General features: G+C 37.6%; 1 protein-coding gene across 3 annotated transcripts; it reads right to left on the bottom strand.

The window, feature by feature from the left end:
• Window positions 1-130: 130 nt before the first annotated feature.
• DAW1 (dynein assembly factor with WD repeats 1) lies at window positions 131-19602 on the bottom strand. 3 transcript variants are annotated; one of them, XM_088170760.1, is made up of 14 exons: window positions 19509-19598; window positions 18080-18152; window positions 16700-16844; window positions 13461-13519; window positions 12672-12794; window positions 11039-11138; window positions 9157-9264; window positions 8357-8463; window positions 5136-5238; window positions 4646-4760; window positions 3482-3558; window positions 1396-1558; window positions 757-834; window positions 131-633 (listed from the first exon to the last, which is right to left on the bottom strand). In XM_088170760.1, the coding sequence occupies exons 1-13, from the start codon at window positions 19546-19548 to the stop codon at window positions 800-802; spliced, it is 1248 nt and encodes a 415-aa protein (XP_088026886.1). In that variant the 5' UTR covers window positions 19549-19598; the 3' UTR covers window positions 131-633; window positions 757-799. The 3 variants fall into 3 exon arrangements, with proteins under 3 accessions (XP_088026886.1, XP_014733347.1, XP_088026887.1); XM_014877861.2 differs by having other exon boundaries at window positions 131-834; window positions 19509-19602; XM_088170761.1 differs by lacking the exons at window positions 131-633; window positions 757-834; window positions 1396-1558 and adding an exon at window positions 2599-2784.
• Window positions 19603-21251: the final 1649 nt, after the last annotated feature.

The following is a 21251-nucleotide window of genomic DNA, read 5'->3' as shown; positions in this document are numbered from 1 at the left end:
AAGAAGTGGGCAAGCGTGAGAGGGGAATTTAACTGCAGCATGCATACGATAGCTAATAGCTCGTAAAATGGCTGCTGGTTTTCTCCAGAAATATAAATGGGGCATTGTATTACAAAAAGCCAAACTAGCATTTTAATTCAATATTTTATTACACACACACAAAAACTAATACAAAAGTCCTCAAAGCAAGTGCATGCCAACACTCCTTTCACAACTGAGACTACTACAATGCTGTATTGTTTTTTTATATAAAAAGTTACAAGTTAAAAATTACACATAAAGAAATTGAGCTGTCCTATGCATTCATTCTCACTAATCGTGATTTCTCTCTGGTGACTGAAATAACAGACCAGATTCTTCTCAGTGCTACTCAGTGAACAGGCAACATGCACTAATTGAAATATAAGGAACTATTCCATTTAAATGTAAGAGGGGAAAAAACCCTACTTCTCTTCTTTACTATGCAAGTGATCAAATATTAAGCAGGTTGTGTAGAGAAACTATGGAGTCTTCATCCTTGGAGACACTCAAACCCACATCAGTCCTGGGCAGCCTGCTTGGATGGCAGGGCTCTGAGCAGGGCAGGCTGTTGTACTCGGTGATGTCCAGGGGTCCTTTCCAACTTCTGCAGTTCTGCAATGCCATTTCTAAGTCAAACCTATCAAATCTAGATAACTGTTCTACTTCAACAGAGGGTGAACAAAGAGCAAAAGAAAACAGATCTGAAAGGCTGAGTTTATTGACTCTGAAACTCACAAAGTAGGCTGGCATACATTAAACTGGATCCTTCCTTTTCTTGTCAGTGCCAGATTCTACAGGAGTTATCCTTGCTCCCTAGTAATAAACACACATTGTGAAGGAATCATTTAGGTATATCACACAGTCTATCCATTTTTGTTAATACCTACATCAACAGTGTACCCAGAAGTGTACCCATAAATACTTTTTTCTCTAGCAACAGGCAGCAGACTGAAATAAAGGAAACCTGATCAGAGTTCAGTACCAAATCCACAAAAGAAGTGCTCCCATTTAGAAACCCTTGCCTTTGTTCATTCACACCTTCCTCATAGCAATGCATTGTGAGAAAATGGCTTGTCACTGCTCTGGTGCTGGTATGTGCCCGCTGGAGAGATGGGAGGGCATGCCAATGCCTTTGCACAAATTTGTTCATGGCCACCTTCTCTTAAATTTCAGTTCTAAAGTGAAGTTCCAGATTTTCTTGACTATATTGTAAGTCACTGCTGGTACCTGCATTTGGCCCCAGGAAAGTTTTCAGACTATTTTTCTTTTGCCCTAGCAAGATTCCAGATGTCTCTCTCAAAAAAAAAAAAAAAAAAAAAAAAAAAAAAAAAAACAACCAAAAAACCAACCAAAAAACCAGAATATATTAGTTACCTGTGATGATTGTATCACCTTTGTAGTTAAAAGCACAAGAGAAGATCTCATCAGCATGACCCTCTAATATCTGAAGGCAGTGTCCAGTAGCAGCATCCCAGAGCCGAGCTGTTTTATCAGAACTGGCTGTTAGTATGCAATTGCCTTTAGGGTTGAAACACACCTTTAAAAATACAGAAATGAGTTTATGTTACTTAGCAAGTCAGTATGCCTAGAGAAAGAAGTGTAACAAGGTGATTGAAAGACGAAAACAGAAAGCAGCAACTCTAGCATTCAGTTTTTTAGTTAAAATCAAGGGTAGTATTCCACTAGAGTCATGCTGGCAAACTTCTGTGGCTGAAAACTTTGTGTATTTACAAAGGTCTTCTATACCGTGACCTTACTAAAGAATCATAACTTCCAAATATCAACCACCAAAATCAGAATTGGTAGCAAAAGTAGCAGCTTTATTTAAATGTTATAATTATTCCAATGTATAATTTATACATATTTTATAGAGTTCTTCATTAAATAACATACATCTCTGTAGTATCAGAATCTGCACTGGAAACAATTACTTTTATAGCAAGTCTTCATATTTGTTAAACACTCACTGCCATTAACTGCATGGATTTCCAGATAATCAGGTACATTTTCAAGCACTAACTGGACAATACCAGTTTATTATATAATTCAAAATTGCTTAATCACTGAGGGCAAAATGTCTGCTCCCCAGAAATCCAATTTCCAAGTAACAGCATTCCTAGGTGGTCACATCTCCATAGAATATCTGCAGAAATACATGGCCTTTTCCACATGCTCCCAGAGGAGCAGATTCAGTCCTCCAGCACCGAAATGATGCTGGTACTAAGGCCCTGATGGCAGCTGTCTCTAACCCACCCTCTTGGCACCAGGGGTTCAGACCGTCCTCAGTAGGTCTACACTGAGTGTGAGATACTGCAGTGACTTCAGTAACTGAGGAAAGACCAATCCTTCTGAACTTACCATTCTCTCAGCAAAATGATTATATAGACAAATCAATAAAATGAAAGCATTTAAGTTTTGTTAAGAACCATCCTAGATTGAAAATATTAATATTTCAATGTCAAAATACATCAAAATAGCAGCACAAACATAGCACACTAGCTTGGAAGCTAGGGAGATTATTTATCTGAAAGAATGAAAAGCTGAAACAATAAATAACAAAGTTTGAAAAATACAAACCATGTTGGAAGCAACTATGTATTTGGAACAGAACCTTGGTGTTCAAAATTGAGCCAGATAAGCAAAGCACATGAGAACACTCCTCATGACCAAGCGATTCTTGAAACAGGCTTTGCATTTCCAAATCCCTTATGCACTTTTGAAAATAAGATTCTCCATGTATTTTTCCACAGAAATATGGTTTTTCTGTTCCATTCCATAAATCAGGTATGCAGAGAAATAACAAAGAGTAAAGAGGAGCATATCTGGTAGCAGCAAGGAATAGGGGCGATGGTAAAAGCTTTAAGATGTCAACAAGAGATTAAAAACCTGATGCTTATTTCTGTCAGAGAATGTGGGACTCCAACGGCAGAATAACACAGGCACAGTTCAGGACAGGTCAGACCAGGAGCTCTGTTAACAATGATCACACTGAAAGAACACTCAGAGAGCATCTCCCTCTCTCTGCTCTCCTGTTCTTTACCAAGGGGGTGTGCAGACCCAACTGATAAACTGCTTCAGGAAAAGGAAAACCGGTCATTTCAATGGCAACAAAGCCAGGTGTCCACCCCTTGGAGGGATGGACTTAAGGAGCTGGCACCATTCTAAGGAATCAAATCTAATGACATGACAATACAGAGAGGTGGCTCTTGGAAGCCATAGGAGTAGCACGCTCAGTATTGCCTTAGCTCAGAAGGGTGGAATTGGTAAACTATCACTGATAGCCCTTAGCCAAAAGGAATGTCCTTTTAGTAAGGTTAACTTCTTAGCCAGACCTATCATTCTTAATATTAAAGAATGCAGTGGTACAATGATTAACAGTACTCCTGCATCATGGAATAAGTGGTGGATTGGATGTCACATATAATCAAATTTAAAAAGGTGCAAACCACACACAACTTACCTTTGAAATTTCATCTTCATGCCCTTCCAGCTTTGCAATGCACTGTTTTGTTCCTGCATTATAGACTCTTGCTGACCCTGTTGCAGTAGGACCCATATGTGATTGTTATGCTTAAACACCCATTTCAGTAAGAACATTTCAGTAAGGTCAGAAGGAACTCATCCTCAGGTTCAATTTTGGAAGAAGTAGAAGGCAAACTTCACAGAGTTTCCTCCAAGGGTAAAGTATGTTAAAAAGAATCTGCAATCTGGTTGGAAAAGACTGACTTCCTTTCCTGACCAGAAATGGATTCTCCTGGAAAATTCCTAAAATATGAACACAAAGGTCCGCATAGAACACAGCTTACTGAAGCCTGTTATTTCAGAATGCATGTACAATATATTTAGGAAGCTTTCTTTATATTTCAGATATTCATTTTATTTAATAATCTATTCATTATATTTAATAAGATTTTTATTAAATATCAGGAAACTTTTAACATTGTCTTTTGTCTTAATATAGCAACTACAGGAAAATAGATCCAAATAGTCTTCTCCATCCAGTCTGGTATCTTGCTTCCAGAACTGTCTATCTAAAACTAATACAGTGTTGTCATTATGAAGTATAATATGAATAACTGGGCAAGTGAATACAGAAAACTATTTATTGTGATTCCTAGACAAATAATAAACACGCAAAACTTCTGCATACCAATAAAAAAACAAAATTGCTTCTTTCACTACTTCTTTATTGTGTATTCTCTTGCTGTGCATTAGAAAAGCCTGCTAGCAAATCCAGCTGTAAAATTCCAACTACATTTTTCATTTAAGCTTACATCTAAGCCACCAAATCAAACCCTTCAAAAGCTATTTACGTACACATTTAAAATGTATTTCCAGCTACAAGTGAAATATTCCCTTCCAAGTTTGAAGTTAAAGGAGAAAGATTTTGAGTTGAAGTATGAGTATGAAGTATGAGTTGGAGTATTGAAGTATGAAAATAACTTTGTCACTAGAGAAAACTTTTAAAGTTTAATACTCAATTTCTGTAATGCAACATTGCTTGATCTGCAGTTTTGAATCAAGCCCTCCTCTTCCATCAAGCTCCACGGACAGCAGAACCAAAGGGAAAGGACAAAGGTGTTTGATGCTGCAGCTCCCCCAGCAGTGGCAGCCCCTCACTCACCATCAGCCGAGGCTGTTGCAATGCGCTGCCCAGTGTAGTCAAAGCACACGTCCAGCACCTCCTTGCTGTGCCCTGCCAGCGTGGCTATGTGTGTCCCTGTCACAGCATTCCACAGCTGCACACACAAACAGCACTGCATTGCTGCTCTGGACTCATTTACTTTATAGACATCTAGTTGATTGAGAAAGCAGCTAGTAGAGGCCCTTCCTGATGACTGACAGGTAATAACATGAAAGCTGAATACAAATCAATAATGATTTTGTCACTCTTTAGCTAGTTTAATGAGGTCCTATACATTTTTTAGTTCTGTGTATTGATTAAACAAGACTTAACTAGACTTCACTGAAATTACTAATATTATAGGCTTTACATTTAGTTTTAAATTCTCTAATTCATTATATGTACTGCTTTAAAATAATGCTCCTCAATTAAAAAAAGCTACATTTCATATGTCAAATAGCTGTATTCACTACCTACTCAAGCAGCTTACCATGCATGTTTTGTCCATTGATCCAGTGACAATGAGAGAACAGTCCCAGTTGAACTGGGCACTGCTAATCTCTCCTCGGTGGCCTATTAAAGTATGTAACAATCTACAAAAAAAAATTTAAATAATCATTTGAACTTACAGTGTGTATTTTTATATACACATATAAATTATAAGTTTAGAAAATGGTATAGTTAAGGTGTCAAGTCTTCACCAATGAAGCAATTAAATGGAGTGGTGCAGCTCATTTACGATTCTAGTACCACAGCAATTGCATTTCTATCTTTGGCAAAAAGAGGCAGTAAGGAATAAAATGGAAAATTCCTCCCTTCTCTTTCAGAAATATTTTAGTGAATGTATTTCCAGTGAAATGCAATGATTTTCAGTACCAGCAACAGATTCCTTGTATTCATCTACATGCAAAGCATATACAGCATGTTTTTCCACATTACTCTTCCATTATCCTACTTCAATGAACTGTAAACAGTACATCTTTAAAACTCCATATAATCTAAACCTTTTATAAAATCCACTGAAGATCAAATGGAAGTTAATCAGGTACTTAATGTGAGCATGTTCCCACATAACAGGCAAATGACAGCCCAACTGAAATATGATTTCTAATCCTCATTAATCCTGAACGTCCTGTTTCACAAGACTGGCAATACAAGTCCCATTAAATTCTTCAGCTTTATCCGAGTAGAGAGGTTATAATTAGCCAATATTGCTTCCTATTAATTAATGGCCTATAATGCAACAAAGCCTAAAAAAGATTAATTGAGATATATATGTATTAAAGGATTAGCAAATTGGGTTATCATCACAATGCTAATATCACTGCATTATTAATAGAAGCAGACTGTAAATAACAGATAAACTACACTAGAAAAACAACTAAATGAGTTTAGGTGACTGAAATGTTTTTATGCATTGCACAAGATATATAAGAGTAATATGTGCTAAATGAATAGCAAAGAAAGTTTCCTGAGCATTTGAATTTGCTATTTGTTTATAATAACAGAAACTTGATTATGTTCTTAGCATTTTACAGAATTACTCCCTTTACTTCCTAACACTGTGAGGTCTACACTGTTGTAATTGTTTAGAATTTTTTACAGTAAAACCAAAAATAATCAAGCAGATAACAGAGGGAAACTTAATTTTATAAACAAATTATTTGGCCTTCAAGACTACTGTTACTGTAATACCTAATGCCCAAAATACCTAGTAATACCTAGAAAAAAGTTTTTATTTAAATTCAGAGAGCTTAGACTTCCACTTTACAAAAAGGCAGTATACTTTTATGTCAAGCTTTGACATAAAAATCTGATCAATAAACAGAATAAATAATAATGTGGAGAACATCTCGCAGAAACCATTATCAGATACACAGAAAGAACACAGAAGAGAGGCTTATGAAGCTCCATTAAAAAATTTCATTTAAGTTATTTATTAAAAGCAATCAGCTTGAGTCATGACAGTATTTCCTAAGCCTTCAGTTTCCAAGTGAAAGTTGATCTATGGATGCTCTACTATTTGAGTATCATTGCAAATGAGAAACTGCCTGTGTCTCAGCACCCCAACCCAAGATACAGGATCAGGCTGTTGATTTGCCAAATGAAGCTCTGCAGACACCTTAACTGAACTACAACAGACTGTATCTGCCATGGAAATACAGACCTGGATTACAAAAGTGTGTTTCCCCCTTCACGCTGTTTTTCTTTTTAATCATAGTATTTTATGAAGAAAATCTCGAACTTTGTTCAGATTTCTTGTCCCTACATCAACTTCCCTCAGGGCAGTTCAGGACACCTACTCAGAATAAAACTCAGGAACACATGTGCTCAGCAGGGCCAGCCAGCAAAATCAGAAGAAACTCAAATTTGGAAAGCTGTACACCTCATGTAATTCACATGGTGAAAAACAAGCACACAAAGCCTCACCTATAAGATTTTTGCAAATCTACCTGAACCTGTCGACAGCAAATTATGATTTGCTCATTGTCTTTCTGACTGCAACTTCCCATGATTCCTAAATGTATTCATGCCCAAGGGCCATCTGCAAGGCTGACTGCTGGTCTTGGAACAATTCTATTGCCCACTAGCTAATCACCAGAGAGAGGTGATTCTCACCACCAGTGAGAATCTCCTTCATATTCCTGATGTGAAGTCCATATTGATTTCCTAGAAAAAAGATGCAACATGAAAATCCCCAGACTTTGATTTCACTGTAGGCTCAGACTGGAAAAAGTTGTTTTCAAACAAAAAAAGAACATCAGGCTGAAGGAAGTTGAATTCAAAGGTCGATTTGCAGGATGAGTGCTGGTGTCGAATAAGCTCAAAGATTACAGGATCAAGCCTTAAACGAAACATTATGTGTACACTACTTATAAATCACACACTTAGTCTCACTTTCATATATATTGTCTAATATCCCAAGGTATCACTATACACACACTCTCCTTTTATGTATAAATTTCAGAGATAATCCCCTTGCTCTCCCAAGAAAAAAGAGGTACAACCCCTGTAAACAAAATAGAATGGTTATCTTCATAAATTACTTTGTCAGTAACCAGGGTGATCATTTTATTATTTAACTTACACTGAGTTTCCCACTGAAAAAACAAGTGGATTTGTCAGTATATAAAATATTTATATTACCTGTATAATTTATATTACCTGTAAAATATTTATATTTACCTGTTGCATTATTATTTGTTGGCTTCTTAATCAAGAGATTTTGTTCTCTACAGTCAAAGGAGAACATATTTTAAATTTACATTGACAAAGGATGGTGAGAAGGAAAAATACGTTGTCTATAATTTTTAAAAATAATATAACCAGAATAATTTTCTATAACATAAAATACACTTTCTACTTAAACAGTCTAGAAATCCCAGACATCTTGCAAGTCATGAGTTTCCATGTTGCTAAAATATATTCCTGTTTGGAGAATTCACCAGGAACAAGCACAGGATCTGTCCACCCTTTCTGCCTCTTTAGTGCTCATAAGATAGAAATTTAAAACAAAGAATACAAACAAAAGCATTTCATGAGCAGCATTCCTTTTCAAAAGAACAAAGAGAACAGGAGTAACAAATTACAAAACGAAGGAACATATACTCTAAATTAAATACAAGCTCTGTAAGGCGTAGCTCAACGTTTTCTACTTAATTTGTCACGAAATCATGCAAAGTAAAATTATATTTATTAGTGCTTTAGTACCTGCCAGTGCCAACATCCCATACTCCTACTGTATGGTCAAAGGAGCCAGTGATGATCCTGTCTCCAGTGGTATTGAAAGACAGAGAAATAACTTCTGCTGAGTGCCCCTGAGAAGTTTTTAAAAGGAGTATGAGAATACAAATTGTTACTTTTCCACTAATATAGTATAATACATAGTCTTTTTTCAGCAGCATAATCCTTCCATAACTCATCACTATTTTATTTACTGTCTTGTCCAGTATATCACAACTTGACAGAACAATCTACTCAACCATGGAATAGTCAATATCCCAAAAAGTGCAAAAACTCAGGCACACCATTTAAGCAGGAAGCTTCACTACCTATGACTTAGGATTTATGTGAGAGAAATGCATTGAAGCAGCAGAGGCCAATGTGACCCTGGGGAACGCCAGCAAGCCATGCAGAGCAAAGAGAGATGGCAGTCCAGGGGTAACTGGATGACTGTCCTCTGCTCATGGTTACCTCCTCCATACAGAGAAGGACAGATGACAGTAGAGCAGCAGGTTTTAGAAGTGATGGAAGGGATTCTAATCTATGGCAGTAATGTCACTGCAATGAGAAAATCTGTCTTTTGATAAATGGGACTGATAAAATACCACTGCTTTTTCATTCCCCTCAAGTTTTCCGTTTCTGTTTTGTAACTGCAGTCACTATGGGATCACCTGGTAAAAGAGACTGCAAGTTTTGAAACAGCTGAAATGTTTACACTGCTATTTATCTCAGCTGGAAAACTAAGACAGCAAGGAACACCTCTGAAAACATAAGGAATGCAAACATACATTTAAAGTGGCTACTTCTTCTCCTTTCTCTAGATCCCATAATTTGGCAGTGGTATCCATGCTTCCAGTTGCCAACAGTGTGCTCTGAGGATTAAATGATAAACATACCTGTAGCAAGAAACATTGGATAGAAAAAGTTTAAAGGAGTCTATTATATATATTTACTAAAAAAAAAATAAAACAAGGATGAGGATTAAAATTTTTAAATAAGACGAAGATCTGATAATATTCTATGGCATACAGAAAACTTGCAGAATGCTTCCAACAGCTCACCAGAACAGCAAGAAATCCTTACCACATAACTGGATAAGCACTCAAACCAACTGGACTCCTTGCAAGAACATGCTTTGTTTTCTTTGTTTCAAAATTCTCTTTGAAATCCTCCAATTACTGTCCAGTCTGACTGCCCTCCCTAGCACTATCATTTGGTAGGTTTTCTCTGTTGCTTGATGAGACTGGGGCAAAGATCATCCAAACAGTTCTGTGAACCCATAAACACATTCTGTGCACTCTTACCCTATCAGGTGTCATTATCAATGTCATTTGCCAAGGGTATTGCCACAATATCATATTTAAGAAAAAGTAATAACAAAAGCTCAACAACTACTTTAATTTCTTTTTCACATTAAAAAAAATCATGTAGTCATCCTCCCATTCTCTCTAATTAATCAGTGTGATTGCTGTGCAAATAAAGAACAGCAGAATGCCATGAAAAAAGGAAAACAGTAGCTGTTTTTTCATCCTAAGAAACTCTGGGCATGCTCTTGCCAGCAATGTATCAGATGCAATAATGGCCTTTCAGAAACAGGTCTGATTCAGAGAAACACATCATTTCCTGCTGGCAATTATCTTCTAATTACTTGTCAGCACAACTTACAACACTCTGGATCTAATCTAACCCCTAAGAAGTCAGAAAAAATGGAGAGGCCTTTAAACATTTACCTGATTTGTGGAACCAAAATCACTGCAGCCTTTCTCAATAAGCAGATATGTTCTCCATTTTAAAGGGTAACTCAGAGTATCCAGAGAATCAAAAATATACTGAAACAAACCCCAAATTCCAATGGTAAAGCACCATTTTCTTGCTCTAGTTAAGGCCTCTCAATCTACAATTAAATTAATTTTTTTTCAGAAAGAGTTTTCAGCAATATTTCTTTGAACAGTGATTGTATAGCTATTTTTTAAAATAAAAAAGAAACCATTCATCATTGAAATTCAGAGTTTTAATGTGTTTGGCTGGATCTTTTAAACTGAAATTTGTATCAAGGTACTTGCTGTTGCTGATAGGAGTCCTAGTGCATGGGAGAGGAAACTAAGCATTTCTAAGCTTAAACTGCTTTAATTTCACAGATCTTTGACATTTTAGCATCCCACATATTCCCAGTTAACACACTTTACATTTCAGAAATTCATTCCTCTACAGCTCCAATCGGTTCTGTACATGAAGTACAGATCTCTGTGTGAAAGACAACAACACAAGCAATGATATTCTTGTGTATTTAGTTCTGCAAATATGACAGGCAATGCAAGATAGCTAGAAAAACATGTGATATGTAATCAAACAAAAAGTATGTGCAATAAACTGAAAATTCCAATTGCTACGGTATTTTTCAATGTTTTAACGTTTAGCAAGCAAAGGAAATAGGAACAAAGTAAAAATAAAAATATTATTTCAAACTCTGTATGAGGGTTTATTCTATCTCAAGAACTGTCACACTATCTTTCCTTGCAGTGCAGAAATATTAACAAGACCTGGATGTATGAATAGATGTGCCACAATAACTGTGCCTTCCAGTGGGAGCTCACAGGGAGTTGGAACTCACAGTCATCAACAATGGTGTGAGGAAACATAAAGGAATAAGAAACATCCATCACTACTCACTATTTCTGCACTATGTCCTCTGAAGGTATGATAACATTGCCCTGTTTCTGTACTCCACACTTTGCAGGTTTTATCAAAAGATCCAGTAGCAATCTTGTCACTAAATAGAAAAAAAATCTTATCATTTTTATGTAGAAAAACTTTCTGACTCCAGAGAAACACCCAGCCTTGGGAGCTCCCATGTACTTTGGATTTCACTAGCACAAGTTACAGCAAGGCAAAGAATTAGCAGACACTCTGAGTTTCTAAGAGAGCTACTGTGCCTATCTCTTAGCACAGGAGTGTCCATAACTGACCTGCTTTAGGGATGATGTTGTGCTGCACTTACACATTTACTAAGAAGTTATATCATTTCATCAGATAACATCTGTTGATCAACAATTATAAATGCAGTTCACCTAAATTTCACAGCTTGAACTCTGCTCCCACTGAAGTCAGTGGAAGCATTGTGACCATCTGCAGATAGAGCAAGACTAAAGTGAAGGCTCCAGAAAATGTACCAAGGGGCATTGTACCAAAACCTAACGATTAGCAGAAGAAAAAGGTTTTTTATCACATTTTTAATACAAAAATAGTTCAAAGTTCTCATCAGGTTTTTGTCTTGCTGTATGTTGCTTCTCTGCTTTTATGTTAACAGTCTAGTTATTGATCTTTGCACAGATTTTTGTCATTAGTTTCACCAAGCTACATAAATGAACTTTATTAAATGCTTTCCTAAGGTAAATAATAATATCAGAATATAAGACATTGACACAGTAGGGCCTAAGTTTTCATACAGAAGAAAGAGATGAAGTGTGTAGGAACAAATAGTGTAAGAACAAGTATTTTACCATTTATTTTCTGATGTTAAATATGAATTGTTCAGTTAGGACAAATAGATAGGACATCTGACAGTAATGTGACTCAACAGAAAAATAGGAATTAATTTATCTTACTTTACAGAAAAAAATCGTTTTGTCACACATGACGGCTTCCTCAGGAAGCAAACAATGAAACTTCAGTAGCTAACATCTAATTCCCTTCACCTAACAGCTGGCAATTTCAACCTAGGGCAAACAATTACTGGAGAAAACAAAAGGTGCAAAAATTAGTATCTGACATTCACACAGCAGCACCTTGTGGATTTTGCAAAAATTACTCTACAGCTGTGACATTTCTAAATCATGTCCTAAATAATATTGCATTTGTAATGGCAAATGGAGAAATCCACTTCTTTCTCCTTAAATGAAGCAACACAGATTGTCCTAAGTGCTTATATCTCATGTCACAAAAAACTACATGGAGACAAAAGAGTATGATTAACATTCAGAACACAATCTGGTCATGTAGATATTACTGAAATAAACTGTGTTTCAATATATTCAACTGACTCTTATTTTTTTCAAGACTGAATACCTAATTAAATTTGTGGCTAGAATTTCTAAATTTAATTTTTAAAAATGATAGCAGAAAACATGTTTGAATGGATCTCTTGTACAAATAATGAGAGTCAACCCACAGTGATTAGTTATAGCTGAACACTACAATTTCAGAAGTTGAACTATTTCAATTTGAAAGAGTCTATTCTTTGTTAGAGTATCTGCAAAATAACATGGTTAGCAATTATGAAGAATCTCAGAGGAACTTTATTTACCCATAGGGGTTATTGAAAGCTATTGCATAGACAACATTTCTGTGTCCCTCCAGTGAACGCAGCTCCTCTCCCGATGCTGTATCCCACAGTTTGCAGGTTCTATCATAGCTTCCAGTGATAAAGCTAAAGCAAACAGAAAGTCATTTCTCAATACAGCAAATATCTTAGTGGTCCTAATGCACTGCCAAATTATTTATTTCCACAGATTTTAGTTAGTTCGATTTTTTTAGTTAGATTTTACTTGTCTCCTCTTTCTTTCAAAAATATTTATGACTATAGAGGTTCCTTTTCTTCTTTCTTTTTAACATCTTATTCATAAAAACACCTTTTTTCTAATCTTTGTAGTATTTCAACTAGAAAGGATGCTGCTGCTTTCAAGACATAAAGGAAAAAATGATAAGACATATGTCCACAGTGAAACCAATTAACTTGAAAGCTACACTTTCACTACAGTGAAACTCTCAAATGAGTTTATGTCAAAGACTCATTTAGCTTTTAGCAATATTTAGTTTATTGCCATAATATGTAATATGGTAATTGTCAACCGACTATGGCTGTGGAAGAAAAACATTACATAAATTGAATCTCACCTGCTACTTTTTTGCATCTCCCATTGGTTTTCCTAGAGGCCTGAAATATAACCCCCAATTATGCCTGAAGCTGCTTACAAGCAGGAGAGCTGAATTCCTTTTGCAGCAAGATAAGAGCACTGAAGTTTCCTTACCACTTAATTTACAAGTAGAAAACTTCAATTAATGATTATAGACTTGGATTTTGAAAGCAACTTACCGGGAACCAGATTTGTTAAATGCGACATTGGTCAGAGGCAATATGTGTGTTCTGAGCACCTGAAAGAGAAGGGGAACAGTGAAAGGAACTAACTAAATAAACAAAATGGCTCAAAATATTCAACAGATTAATTTCTTTCTTCTCCTGTTAGAGAAGAAGAAACCCCACATGAATTATCAGGTGATCACTGCAGATGTTATATTGATTTCAATTTTATAATTTACTTGAACGAACTGGTTTTTCCCCCATTTTTGCATTTTCTTCACCTTCTCTGGTACCAGCAAAGCAACCCTAGAGCAGAGCTGAATGGGCAAAACAAAAGAGGAGACCATGACTATGAGATCATTGATGAAAGAAATCCCAATTGATATTAAGCCTCACCTAGTGAACCAAGAAATCCAGTTATATTTGAGACTTCTAGGGTATGGGATGCTTCCAGCTGGAACATGATTTTGTTATACAAAACAGGAAGAAGAGATATAAGCTACAGCTCTGTCCTATGAGGTCATGACAAGGTGTGCAAAACCCTAACAAAGATATTCAGCAAGACAAAATTCCAAGACAAAATTTCATTTTTTGCATGTGCTTTTTAGATTATGGAGGGCAATGTCTTCTAACATTGTTTCTAAGGTGCTTTTATCAGACAGTATGGGATCATTGATGTGAATGACCTCATAGCCATAAGAACACATACTAAGGTTTATTAAACAGAGGTGAAAATAGTTTCAGATACTGCAATGGAAGACACCATGCCATGATACTTTTAAAAGAACCAAAAAAATATAATCTGGTTGGTGTTTGAATAAACTGGCTACTGTAAAACACGGTTTACACTTGAACAATTTTCACCTATTACAGCTGCCCTCTCCTCAAGTCTAAAACGCAATAAAATCATAAACTGGGAAACCACAGCAATTGCTGAAAGTGAAGTAAAAGGATGTTAAAAATACCCCAGTGGCTCACTAGGTCTTTTCTGTAGTGTAAGAATGAGGAAGAAACTGTTTATGAAAAGAGAGATTCAATCACTGACTTATTACCAGAGTTTCAACTTCTTTTTCTTATCTCAAGTTTTTCAAGCTGCCTGTCTCTGAAAGGAAAATGAGAAAGGCTCATAGATCCTCTACTCTGAAGAGTAGGGACTCATCAAAATGGATATAACAATTGATAAGTGAAAGACTTAGAGGGAGAGAGAAACAGAAAATGCATTTTATGTTACAGAAACAGCAATTTCTGTTCTCTAGAGAAAGCAACACAAGTTGTACTTTCAGCTACAGAAGTAGGAATGAGCAATCAAGATGTGGAAATGACAAAAATACTGTGTTTTTTTAAAAGAGCTACAATATCCATCTGCACATGAGAATCAATAATTATGGAAATTTATGGAAATTTTACCCATAACATTTTTAGGACTACATGCAGGCAGCTCTGAAGAACAAAAGTATTTTGAAATTATGAAAAAAGGGAGGAAAACGAGATGGGTTTTTATGTATTTTCAGATCATGAGACTAATTCTTTCCTTCCAATGCCCAGTGCTGCAGTTGCTTCATCCACAGAACTCTGAGACAGCAAGAATTGCCTGAGTAAATGATACAATAATCAAAATCTAAAGCAATACTAGAAAAAATATACCTCAGTTCTGCAAAATCTGCTACAGCTGTACCTAAGATAAAAATCTGCAAATCCCTACAGCATCCCATGCCATAGAATAGTTTAAAACCTGAGAAATTGCTAGAAAAGCTGATTTCTCTGCAGGGTGCCTAACACACCACCATCACCGCAATTACTGGAAATAACAAAAAGATGAGTTTGTACACTTGTTTCAGATTATACTCCAGTGCAACAGGAATAAAAATCATTCATTTCCAAACAACGCATACATGGAACATGTTTTTAAGGGAAAAGAAAAAAAAACTCACTCCCACCCATCTCTTATATTTTATTAGTATCTCGGAAGGACCTGGTACTCGTGTTTCATTTAGAAGCCTTAAATGAAACTGAAAAATCAAACAAGTTCTTTCACACACTTCTAACCACTGCTGAGTGAAGGAAATAAGCCAGCACTGATTGGATTTACCTGCTTCTATTATTTCCAAATAGAGAAGCTCAGACACAGCACTACACCCAACAATGAACAAATACTTTGTTTACACTCAAGTTTGAACAAGCATTTCAAGATTTGTCAGTCTCTGTGATGAACAAACAATTTTTAAAGCTTTTGAAAAGCAAGACATTGTCTCGGTTGAGAGCATAACTTGGAAGAGAAACTTTTTCAATTTAAGATGCCTTGCTATATAGCTCTGTTTTCAAGGTTAAATATATATATCTTTGCAGAATTCACCCAGATGAGTATTGTTGGTCAAAAGAATTAAAGTGATACCTAGAAACATGTAAGGGAGCTTTTTAGCTGAACAAACAAACACAAAACTTCTTCTTTTTCTCTTTTAATTTAAGGTAATATTAAACACCATAGCACTGACCAATATTGCTTAACAGCTACACATTGCCATCTGCTGACACAATAAAGATACAACGTTTAACTATGTCAGATTGTAGCATGCAATCTCTGGAAGAAAGTTTCATTTCCACAATTAAATTCAATTAAAACTATTCTCTTCTGACAGACTCAGTCCTGGAGCTCTGAATTGTCTCTGTAATCATTGTTCTTAAACATCTTATTTGTTTGAAATAATATTTCAAGTGCTGTCTGTAAGCCAAAGATCAATTTATCAATATTCAAAGATAATAGTAATGATAGAAAGAAATGAAAACCAGGATTTGTAATGACAACTGCATGTAGCATAAACCCCCATAAAATAATAGCATAAATCCCACAATTTTCACAAAATTAAGAACAAGCAGATACGTGTATGAAAATATTTTGGTTCTTTCCCAACAGCTAATTTACTTGGGTCTATTTACAGGTTTCCTTCAAATGTAACTATGGGCGTTGCTGGCCCAATTTATTTGACAAATAAAAGATTGATTTCTCCATCCAAAACACATCCTGGTGCATAAGCCTATGTAAACAATGTCTAGGGACAGTTGTACCTCTCAGCCTTTTTGGGGGAATTCCTGGCAGAAATTACAGGCCAGACTCAGTTGCTGTAAAAGTGCAGAGAGGATTGAAATATGCCAAGAAATCAGTCATAGAGCACAATACATAGCAGTAAAAACATACTCACAGTATCACAACTTAAACCCCACCAAATGCCCCAAATTATTTTAAAGATGCCTCTTACCTTAAAAAGAGAGAATTTGTGATTCTGTTTTTCCCCTAGCTTCTCCTGCAATCTTTGTACTAGATGTATGACATGTTCCAAACAGGAAGCTGTGATGAGAGGTTCTCCTTTTTGGATTTCTTCTACTAAGGCCGTAATATCTGTGCTAATTATGAGAAAAGAATGAAACAAACTCAAGAAATACCCCAAACACAAACCCACCACATTCCATCCTCTGGCAATAATTATGAATTTAAACCCAAGAATATTATTTGCTTGCAGAGACACTGAAGTAAGCAATTAAATGTTATGCCTTTTTCTCATTCTGTAAAGGTCTAAAGAAATAAGGATAAATCTTGGTTTTTATACTTCCTTCCCTCTCTTACTGAAGTTGTACAGTAAAATTCAACTATTAAAAATTGTAGCTTGGCAAGGAATTTATCTTTTCAAATGATTTCCATGGAGGATCAGGCATAGGAGATGTGTGTCCCAAACTGTCAGTTTAAATATCTGAATTAAACTGAAATTTTATACATTCCAAACAAATTGCCCACGAAGCAGTAACAAGACAAATCATATATGCAAAGTCTTAAATTTATCTCTGTCTGTGGTTTCAGAAATCTATGGCTGTTTCTACAACTCTTAGTTGTGACAGTAACTACCAGGTGGTCCAGTGTACTGATGTCCCTGAAGCCCCTGCAAGGGGGTCTCAGCTGGTCTGTGGAACTGGATCATCTCTCCATGTCATCAGATAACTACTGATTTCTGGCTTTCTGTGAGAAACCAAGGCTAGACAATACCCAGCAGCCAAAACACAATCACAAATCACTCTTAAAATCAGTTTAGCAAGAAAGCCAAGCATTTCTGTTAGTATGGGAATTATTCAAGTCTAAAGGGTATTTTCTCCATCAGTCTTCTAAATGGGAGCCACTACATCCCATAAATTGGTATCCTCTCAGTGTTTATACTCCTGTTAAGTAACACTAGACAATTTCTTTCACAAAGAGACTTGACAGGTTTTACCCATAGCACTGGACAATCCCAGGTAGACAAAACTCAGTAATTTTTAAATTGGGATTTTTCATCCTGCATATCCAGCTTACACTGTCTACTGATTTTAGTTTACATGCAAGGCCTCTTCCATATCAATGCTGGTATTAAGACAATCATATTACTCCATGTCTCTCTGCCTGACAGACTCCATGGATTTGGACAACTTTATTTAATGGTGGCACTTTGTTATGTTTCTGAAGCCCTTCCTACCAGAGCTGGCTGAGTAGAGCAAGCAGGCTCTACATAATAGCTGATCTCAATTATGTCTAATACAGCCAAATAGAGTTGTACATCAACATGCCATGAAAAGGTAAAGAGTGCTGCTATCTGAAGTAATATCATACTTACTCAGGTCTAAGATCAAGCAGATCTATTGATCTGGTCTTTGACTCACCACCTTCTACATATTCCAGAATAATTCCTTTAAAAACAAGTAATAAACAGGTCATGATTAGACTTCTGGAATTTTATAACACACACTATAGACAGCAACACTTCCACTTTTATAAAGTTCCACTGACTTCAGGAGACCCAATTCCAGTTCTTGGAGCTGCTCTCGCTGAGAGTAAGCATGGTGATGAACAACTCTGATGTGCTTATATGAAAAAATATATTAAACAATATTATTTCTTTTTCTATTTTGGAAATAAACGAACTCTTTTTGCATCATTTCATCAGCAGTAATCTCAAAGAAGCTGTCCTGAAGATACTTGCTCTAGTTCGTGTTCCAAGAAGCCTGGAAAACATGTTGTACAAAACCCATTATATTTATTCTAGTGTTTGCAAAGGCTTGAGTGCAGTAATGTAACAAAAATCATAGCACACTTTACATTTCCAGGTTTGCTCTGGCACTTCTGCAACCTCCACTGAGCTGGAGTATTAAAATGCTTAACCACATGGCTTCCTGTTTTGAAACAGCTGATAAAGGGCTCAGCTGCTCCTTGATTTTCTGTGGGAAAGGATAATTTAGATGAACGTCTGTGTCATTCTTCATTTTATAAAGTTCCTAGGAAAAGCATTTAATTTGAAAGGAAAACCCGTTTTTCCAATACTTCCTGAACTGGCCTTCTCCAGCTTGTTTCACTTCTGAAATTTCATCGAGTCACCTGAGTACAGGATAAACCATGACAGTCTGCCAGCACTGCTTTTCAAAGCATGGCTCCGCTCAGAAAATTCATAAATCAGGGACAAAAACCAAGAATTAATATCTGTTAGGTTGGAGAAGGTCTCAGAGGTCATGAAGTCCAACCCATGAGTGAACACCACCTTGTCAACCAAACCCGGGCATGAGTACCAGTCCTTAAACACCTCAGTGATGGTGACTCCACCACCTCCCTGGGCACGGTACCTGTGAAGGATTTCTTCCTAATATCCAACCCAAACCTCCCTTGGCACAGCAGGGCTGTGTCCTCTCATCCTCTCACTGCCTGCCTGGCAGAAGAGACCGACCCTCACCCGGCTCCAGCCTCCTTTCAGGTAGCTGTAAAGACCGGCAACTTTTTTTGCTAAACAGCCATGTCAAAACACAAATACTTTTTTTTCCGTGTCATCTACAGTCAGTGGTGACTTTTTAAACTCCTTGCTGTGATGCGAGTAGGACCAGCTCCAGCCGGCAGCAGGTGCGCCATGGAGCCCCCGCCGGGCTGAGGGGACCCGCCATGCCGGGCGGTCCGCACACCCCGCAGGGCCCCGCCGCACGCCCCGCACCCGGCCCCGGCCCCGGCCCCGGCCCCAGCCCCGGCAGCGCCCGGAGCCCCCCGGCCGCCCCGCTCCGCACCCGGCGGGAAGTAGCGCAGCAGGAGCCGCCTCAGCGCCATCGCCGCCGCCGCCGCCCCGGGCCCGCGCGTCCGCCCGCAGCCATGGCAACGGCCCGGGGCGCAGGCGCGGCGGCGGCCGCGGGGCTGAGGGCGCGGGGCCCGCCATGGCTGCGGAGTCACGGGCCCCGTGCTGGCACTGCACTCCCCGTACTCAGCTGCTGGCACTGCACTGGTACCACCCGTACTCAGCTGTCGGGACTTCTGGACTGCGCACCCAGAGCAGAGAAGCGGATCTAGAAAGGAGTGCGCTAAACAAATGTAACAAATTCACAGTGCCAAAGAGCCGCTCTTAGCCGCGTAGCAAATGTGTGAAAGCTTTCTGGAAAGTGAATAGTTACTTACTAAGGAAAAAGGGCAAAGATTAATTAATTTTAAAATAAAATCAGTTTAAATTTTTAAAAAGAGATACTCAAGATTGAAGCACAACTATGAAAATACAGTTTAGAATTACAGAATCGTTAAGGCTGGAAAAGGCCCTAAAATAGAGGTCAACCATTAACCCAGCACCGTCCTGTTCACCACCAAACCATGTCCCCAAGGGCCACACGCCTTTAGGACACTGCCGGGAATGGTGATTCCACCCATTCCCCCAGCAGTTCTTAATATCCTATCTAGAGCATCCCTTGGCACAACTTGAGGCCGTTTCCTTTCATCCTGTCACTTGTTATCCAGGAGAAGAGGCTGACCCTGCCTCGCTATGCCCTCCTTACAGGGAGCTGGAGGTGATAATGTCCCCCCAGTCTCCTTGTCCCCAAATACACAACCCAGCTCCCTCAGCTGCTCCTCACTGGCTTGTGCTCCAGACCCTGCATCAGTTTCACTGCCTTTCTTCAGATGTGCATTTCATCAAAAAGCAAAGAAAAAATGTAATTGAAAAGAGATAACCAACATGGAATCATTAGAACATAATGCATTAGTAGCACAAAAAATTTGAAGCTTTATGCTGAAATGGCTGTAGAGCATCAGTAGGGGGAAGTAGTAAACACATTCTCATTTGGCCAGTCTCATAGCCCACATTGTTGACAATGGATCAATGCAAGACAGTCCCACTCAGTGTTTAACAATATATGACTTCCAGAACCACCCATATGGCTCCCTACAGCTTCACTTTGAAGACAGTCCTTTGGTGTTTTGAAAGCCAGGAAATAAAATACAATGGCCAATTCCAGATTTACTTCAGGACATGGCTGGGGGACAAAGCGATCTCTGAGTTTTTCATTCCCATTTGTTTGTTTTAAGTCTTTTGTCTTGTTTGTAAGTGGAAAGTCTTGAGGCAGATAAGAAATATTTTTATTGAAAACGATCCAGACAGCTTTCCAACTGAATTGACTTACTTGGACCAACCCTATTCAAAAATAACTTTTTGAACAACCGCAAATCTTGGTGGTCTCCAGTTTCTTAACAACTACTTGTATTTGTTTAGCATAATAATTATCGACCCAGATTACAAATTCATAATATAAATATTTTTCTGTTCTTTGAACATAAATGACATGAACAAACAACCATGGCATGGACACTGCTTCTTACCTTAAAACTTAATTTAATTAATCATAAGCACAGATTAATGCAGCCTTTCTGGTACCTTCAGTATTACTTAACACTAGCTGGAAATACGACATTTAATTGTTTCTGCCATATTTAAACAAAACAGTCAAAACAGGGGAGGGAAGTGGAAAGACTGCAAAGCTCCATGACATCAG

The sequence above is a fragment of the Sturnus vulgaris genome, chromosome 10 (assembly GCF_052056855.1).
Source record: "Sturnus vulgaris isolate bStuVul1 chromosome 10, bStuVul1.hap1, whole genome shotgun sequence".
Taxonomy (NCBI): Eukaryota; Metazoa; Chordata; class Aves; order Passeriformes; family Sturnidae; genus Sturnus; species Sturnus vulgaris.
The sequence above is the reverse complement of the archived record's forward strand: the minus strand, read 5'-3'. Positions and strand labels throughout refer to the sequence as shown.